Below are 7,249 nucleotides of genomic sequence, written 5' to 3'. Positions count from 1 at the left end.
TAAGTCTTCTAACAATGGCAGGAGGTCGGCCCAGCCCAGATCCCAAGATCCCAGGTAGCTGGACAGTGCCCTCTGCTGTCTGTGACTGGGAATGCAATGACACTGGACACCCAGGGGCAGCTCTCTGGCCTGAGACCATGCTTTGCAACCGAGGCATGCTGTCTCACAGGACATCCCAGCAGGCAGTTGGGAGTCCTTGCTCCATTTTACAGCTATACTAACTGAGGGGCCGTGTGACAAGTTTCCCTGTATTCATATGTCTGCATCTTTGCTTTGGGCTGGTTCAGCTACTTCACCCCTTTCATGCCCGGATTCCCCGTGTTTCACTATAAGGCTCTGATGTTCCTCCATTTACCCAGATGCAGTGAAGAAGCATAAATGTGACACCCCTAAGAGGAGAGGCACAATCTATTTTCCCTGCCTTCTTGGCCTGGCCCAGCTCCCAGAACTGGCACTTCCTCCCCAGCCTTACCAGAAATCTGACAGATTTCTCTCCTTTCTTCCCACCCCCTCCCTCCTCATCATCCCTCTGCCTTCTTCCTGTGACTTTCACTGGCTGTGCATTCCAGCTGATCCATGACCAAGATAATCAGATTATCATGGGTCCAGAATAATCTATTCCATATGGCTTGCCAAGCCAGTGGCTCCGGGAGCTAAAGGTGTGAGGGGAGGGTGGTGATCTCAGTTGGAAGGGGCTTCCTGGGAGCCTTGGGGGCCTTCACTGGGAGTTGATGGGGAAGGAGGGAGGTGGAGGGGAAGCTGGGAGCCTTCCTGCTGGGCCCTCTGATGGCTCTGGGCTTCAGGCGGCTGCAGCCCCACCTCCAACACAAGCACGGCCTCATCTGTCCAAGACACAGTGGAGCGTAGGCTCCATGGTGGGGGCTGGGCACTCCCCACGCCCCTTCCACTCTCCGGATTGGAGGGGGCTCACTGTAGGGCACGGCTTCTCAAAAGTGGCCCAGCTTCATCGTTCTCAGGACATTTCACTTTACATACCTGGAATCTCCTCCAGGGTTTCTGGCTCAAGCAGGTCCAGGGTGGATCTGGAAATGCTTTACATTTTTAACATCTCACAGATCCGGGTGACTTGTAGCGAGGTTTCAGGGGGCCTTGAGGACTAGGGGGTATCACCCCCTCTTTCTGCACCCTCACACTTGAGGCGGCCCTCCAGGAGGAAAGGAGCCACTGGAGGTTTCCAGAGGAGACAGGGGAGCTGGTGTGAGGACAGGACACTTGCTTTGGTCCCAAACAGCACCAGACAGACCCTGGCTCTGCCCCTACTGCCCATGTGACATAGGACCACCCCCTGCGCCTCCATTGCCTTAATTACCAAGTGAAGCAGCGACATCTACATCACAGCACGCTTGTGAGCTGGGATCCGGCCGAGGCCCAGCACAATGCCAGGCCCCAAGTGGCTGCAGGGACATGCATGTGGCACTGCTTGAAGTATGGTCTGTGCAGGATGATTTGATGCCCTTGCAACATCAGCACAGCAGGTATTCAAGGAGAGATGGAGACTGAGTTACCCAAGTGACACAGGTGGTATGTGGCAGAACAGGGATCCGATCCTAAGCTACACCCCTAGGAGGGGGTCCTAGGCTGCCTAAAGGTGGGGCTTCATGAGCAACAGTCACTCTCCTTGAAAGGGCCTTTCTCTCAGACCTGTGCCGAGGTGTGGCGGGAAGATCCCCGGCAGCAGGGAACACCCAGATTAGGAGCCTCCCAGGAGGTGTCCGTGCTGATGCTAAACAGGCTGGCGGTAGGAGAGCCGCTTCCTTCTCCTGGGGCCTCTGGCTCCGGCGGGGTCGGGATTAGGGGCTGCGAGGGGAACACTGACATTGCACCTTTGATTAGCACTCTCCTGTCAGAGGGGCTGGGAGCTGGGAGGGGGCAGTGCCCAGGATAGAGGCTCGACCCGAGGCAGCCGGCTGGCTTCCGGCGGGAAGGCTGAGACCCAGGCCCCAGTCCAAGGGGGTGCTGCCCTGTCCTGCCTGCCCCCACCCTGGCGAGGACCCCCTGAACTCTCACCTCTGCTCAGTGGGGCTGCCCCAAGGCCTCATTTCCCAGCCTTACACGTTGGCAGGCGAAGGCAGGCTCGGCCGGGAGAGCAGGAGCCACTGGTTCTGGCACTTGTCAAAACACAGGCCCCAGAGGTGTGAAGGCCTCAGCCCAGCGGGAGTGCGTGTGGGCCCTGCCGCCCGGAGAACTCATTAACTGGGGCAGCTCCCTAATGAACCCACCGGAGGGGCTGGCGATAAGAAGATCAAAGGTGCGAGAGGCATAGGGGCCCGGGGAAGAGGGAGGCCAGTTGATGGGAGCCTGGAGAGTCCAGGCTCCGGCTTGGGGGTCCCTCCTTTGCCCCCACTTGGCTTCATCAGGCCCACTGACCATAGCCTTGCACACACTGGGCCTTGAGGGGTCACAGGAGAGGGAGGGATTCCAGCTGGCACCTCCAATTTGTCAGACTTGGAGCTGAAGATGGAAAGACTGAGGTTGGGGGCAGAACCCTCCCATCCACCCCGCCTCTCTCATGTAGGTTTTTTTTGTGAGTTCTTGGCCTCCAAGGACACCCCTGAATCCTTCTAACCCTCTCTCAACCCTGACACCTGAGATCTTCCCATCACAAGCCACGCATGGTATCCCTCTCTTGCTCCATAGCTTTTGGTGGCTCCCATGTAAGTGAGCAATGAATGTTAACTGTTGGCTCTCAGATCTGAGCATCTTCAGGGGCGAGAGCTGTGTTTTCAGGATCAACAGTCTACCTCCCACAGACATATGGCCTCTTGTTTAAAGAATGATTTAGTTGATTTTGTACTTAACAAAAATTCACTTTAAGAGCATTGTTGCCCACAAACCAGTCATGGTGGTTTCCCCTGGACTAGGAATTGGTGACCTCAGAGGCAGAAGAGTAAAGAGATTTGATATGCCCTCTGTACTCATTCAACTTTTAATCACGTGCATGTATTAGATTTTCAAATAAATAATAACGTAACAATATGAGAAAAGGGTGGCTGATTTCCTAGGAGATTTTGGTCATTCTGGAAGTGAAAGTATTAGTCACTCAATCATGTCTGATTCTGTGTGACCCCATGGACTGTAGCCCACTAGGCTCCTTTGTTCATGGAATCTCCAGGCAAGAATACTGGATCGGGTAGCCATTCCCTTTTCCAGGATATCTTCCCAACCCAGGGATCAAGCCCTGGGTCTCCTGCATTGCAGGTGGATTCTTTACCGTCTGAGCCACCAGGGAAGCCTGGTCATTCTGAGTTTCCTCAATTATTAGCTACAAAGTGGAAATCAGAATCATATGGGAATTGGAGGAATTTGTTGACATTCAGAAGTTGGCAACAGCATGCCCGGAGTCCCCTTGGATCCCACCCCTCCTGCCTGACCAGCTTTGACTCTGCACCTCCTCCTACTTGAATGTACAACCTATTCCCACTGTTTGTTAGCTCCAATCAAGTGGGATTAAAGGGGGGGGTGGGGTCCTAATGCCAGGTTCTTGGCTTGAATCTAGAATCCCATCCATTGTCCAGGATCCAGAAAAGGCAGACCATGCTGACAGCTGCAGGCTTGGGAGGGTCCTTGTACTCCAGGCTCTCCTAGGGAGCTGATGGACCCTGTGGCATGTGCCCATGGGATGGACTCCACCCCTTCTCCCCAGGGGTGGGTTGGCACTGTGTCTCCTATATGTGATCATGGGCATAAGCATCTGGGACTGCTGGGACAGACTGCAGAGTAGGAGGTATAGAGGGTGTTAGAAGAGGCCAAGGGCAGTAGAAGAGAAAGGAGACAAGGGGAGAGGGGTGGGGGTGAGCAGAGATGCTCAGGAAGAAGTTACCAAGTCACTTGGCTTTCTTTGCTGCAAACCAGCTCACCCATGAGTCTCACAGAACTGGAAGCCCGGGGGACACAAAACAGTAGACCTCTGAAAGAAACCCTAGACTCCACTTCTTTGGAAGACATGATACCAGACACCACGTACTTCACAGTCCAGCTGGAGAGCAGACCTCCATACATGAAGGAGCTATTGTGACAACGTGTAAACTCAGACCCGAGGGGTCAGGCAGGCAATGCAGATACTCTAGCTTTCCCATGTAGACAATCATGTTGTCCATAAATGGAGACAGTTTTATTTCTTCCTTTCCAATCCATATGCCGTTTATTTCTCTTTCCTTATTCCAAGGTGAGACCCCCACCCGCCAACATTGACAAGGTGCAGGTAGGAGCCAACATCCTCGCCTTGTTCTGAGTATTGAAGGAAATCTTTCAATCTTTCCCTATTTAGTATGCTATGAGCTGTAGGTTCTCTGAGGATGCCTTTCATCAGACTGAGAAAGTTCTCCTTTAGCCTAAAGTTGCTGAGAATTTTTATCATTAAGGGTTGTTTTTTTTGTTTTTGTTTTTGTTTTTGCCATGCTGTGGCTTGTGGGATCTTATTTCCTGACCAGGGATAGAATCTGGGGCCCCTGCAGTAAGATTGCTGAGTCCTAACCACTGGACCACCAGGGAATTACTCTGAATTTTCTTAAGTGTTTTTTCTGTGTCATTGTCACTCACATTTCATTGGCAAAGCCTGTTATACCTGCCCCAAAGTGGTGGGATACCAGCTAAGGGCCAGAGGTGGCAGCTGTGGCAACAGGCCAAGCCCTTGACCCTGCCAGGCTGAGAGTGTCCTGGAGGGCAGCAGGGCTCCTCTCTTCCAGCTCAGATGGTTCACCAGCCTGCCCAGATTCTGCCAGCTTGCTGGATTTACCTAAGATCGCTTCATCCCTTCCACTCACCACCACCAGGGAAGGGTGCACCCAGGACCAGTCTGCCCTGGAGGAGGAACATGGAACCAGGGCCCCACTCCCTCCTGGCCTCTACAGGAGTCCATGGACCTGCTGCTACAGCGTGCCTGTGTTAGTCACTCAGTCATGTCCGACTCTTTGCCACCCCGTGGACTGTATGAACTGTAGCCTGCCAGGCTCCTCTCTCTGTCCATGGAATTCTCCAGGAAAGAATACTGGAGTGGGTTGCCATTTCCTTCTCTCCCGTTATACAAACTGGAAACGAAGATTCAAGAAAACTTTTTTTTTTAAAAAGCATTTATTTCTGGCTGTGCTGGATCTTGGTTGCTGCGTGGGCTTTCTCTAGTTGCGGGTAAGCGGGGTCTACTCTCTGGTTGTGGTGCATGGGCTTCTCATTGCGGTGGCTTCTCCGGTTGCAGAGTACCGGCTCTAGGGTGCGCGGGGGTTTCAGTAGATGCCGCTCCTGGGCTCTATCTAGAGCACAGACTCAATAGATGTGGTGCACTGAGTTTAGTTACTCTGAGGCATGTGGGATCTTCCTGGACCAGGGATCGAATCCATGTCTCCTGCATTGGCAGGCAGATTCTTTACCTCTGAGCCACCAAAAAAGACCCTCAAGAAAACAAGTATTTGCATAAGGTTTCCGACAGATGAAGGCAGCCGCAAACCTAGGTACCAGAACTTGCAGTTCCCTGACCTGGCTCCCTTTAGCCTGCTGAGCTGGTCTAACACCCTGGACAGCGCCTGCCACTGGCTCGAGCAGAAGGCCGGAGGGTCCGGATCAGGTGCCCATGCGAGGGCCCAGGTGGGGCCAACCTGGCGCAGCCAACAGGCCGACACCTTCGCCCCCCGCAACCCCCACCCCCGACGTTGGTTCAAAGGGTCAAGCCCCGCCCCCGCCAGGCCCCCGAGCCCCCTTTGAAGTGCTGATGCGGGCTGGAAGGGGCCACTTCACACCTCGGGGCTCGGGGATAAAGCGGTCGCCGGCCGCCAGCCCCCAGACGCGCCGCCGCTGCCATGGCCCAGTCCCTGTGCCCCCCGCTCTCTGAGTCCTGGATGCTCGCGGCAGGCTGGGGTTCAGCTCAGCCGCCGCAGGCCGCCGACGCGGACTGCGGCTGCTCCCCGGCTTCGTCCCCGGACTCGTGGGGCAGCGTCCCGGCCTGCAGCCCCGTGCCGAGCCCCGGGAGCCCGGCCACCCGCGCCTCCCTTCGCGGGCCGGCAGCAGGGAGGCGAGGCGCGCGCGGCAGCCGCCTGGGCGCTGGGCAGCGGCAGAGCGCCAGCGAGCGCGAGAAGCTGCGCATGCGCACGCTCGCCCGCGCCCTCCACGAGCTGCGCCGCTTTCTGCCTCCGTCCGTGGCGCCTGCCGGCCAGAGCCTGACCAAGATCGAGACGCTGCGCCTGGCCATCCGCTACATCGGACACCTGTCGGCCGTGCTGGGCCTCAGCGAGGACAGCCTGCAGCGCCGGCGCCGGCAACGCGGGGACGCGGCGCCCCCTCGGGGCTGCGCGCTGTGCCCCAACGGCCGCCCCGCGGAGGCGCAGACGCTAGGCTGCTGCTCCGGCGCGGCCGCGGGCGCCTCGGTGTCCTGGGGGTCCCCGCCCGCCTGCCCCGGAGCCCTGGCAGCGCCCGAGCTGCTCGACCCTCCGGTGCTTAACGACCGCGGGGCGGCGTGCCCGGAAGGACCGGCGATGGAGCCGAGCCCCTCATCCCCGGTTAGTATCGCCCTTCTTCGCGCGGAACTCCGTCGCGCCGTCGTAGGGTGGCACTACCTACTGTCTCATATCCCCACCTCACACTCCGGGGATCAGCCCCCGGTGGGGCTCCCCCATCGGCGGCCCGGCCTCGCCTGCTCCCTCTCTGGAGCGACACGGTTGGCGTGCGCGGGGCCCCCGAGCGGCGAGGGGAGGGAGGGGGACACTGGGGAAGCCGAAGGCCCCCCTGAGAGCGGAGCTCGCGAGCGCGGACACCCAGCTCGGCGGCCCCACGCTGAGGACCACGCTGTCCCCTGTCTCCTCCAGCTCTTTCCCGGCGACGTACTGGCCCTGCTGGAGACCTCGATGCCCCTCTTGCCCCTGGAGTGGCCGCCGGCCTGAGAAGTTGAAGTGACGATGGACATCTGGCGCCCAGTTCTGTGAGCACCGACGCCTTTTTGGCTTCCGCGCCTTCGAAGCGGTTCCTCTCCAGACTCCCTTTCCTGAAAGAGGGCACCGGAGATACCGGCATGGGCATCGCTGAAAGTGAAAGCCGGTCCCCACCTAGGACGGACTTCCGCAACCCCTCCCGTGATGGAGGGGCTCAGAGGGTAGACACTTGTTAACAGGCAGGAGCTCTGCCTAGTATGTACTTATTTATTTGTGAATAAACTCTGTGCTGGTGGCAGTTGGCAAGTTCTTCCTCTACGGGGACACAAAGCTTCCCTCCCCTCCTCCAAAGGACGTCAGGGATTTGGGGGTCC

At 57.4% G+C, this 7,249-nt stretch overlaps 1 protein-coding gene across 1 annotated transcript; it reads left to right on the top strand.

Annotated features, from left to right (window-relative positions):
• The first annotated feature begins 5,810 nt into the window (after positions 1–5,810).
• Positions 5,811–6,887, top strand: MESP1 (mesoderm posterior bHLH transcription factor 1). The gene is made up of 2 exons (XM_065906917.1): positions 5,811–6,506; positions 6,813–6,887. Exons 1-2 carry the CDS (start codon positions 5,811–5,813, stop codon positions 6,885–6,887), a joined length of 771 nt encoding a protein of 256 aa, XP_065762989.1.
• The last annotated feature ends 362 nt before the right edge of the window (positions 6,888–7,249 follow it).

The sequence above is a fragment of the Muntiacus reevesi genome, chromosome 15 (assembly GCF_963930625.1).
Source record: "Muntiacus reevesi chromosome 15, mMunRee1.1, whole genome shotgun sequence".
Classification (NCBI taxonomy): Eukaryota; Metazoa; Chordata; class Mammalia; order Artiodactyla; family Cervidae; genus Muntiacus; species Muntiacus reevesi.
Note: the sequence above shows the minus strand (reverse complement) of the source record. Positions and strands in the feature narration are given on the sequence as shown.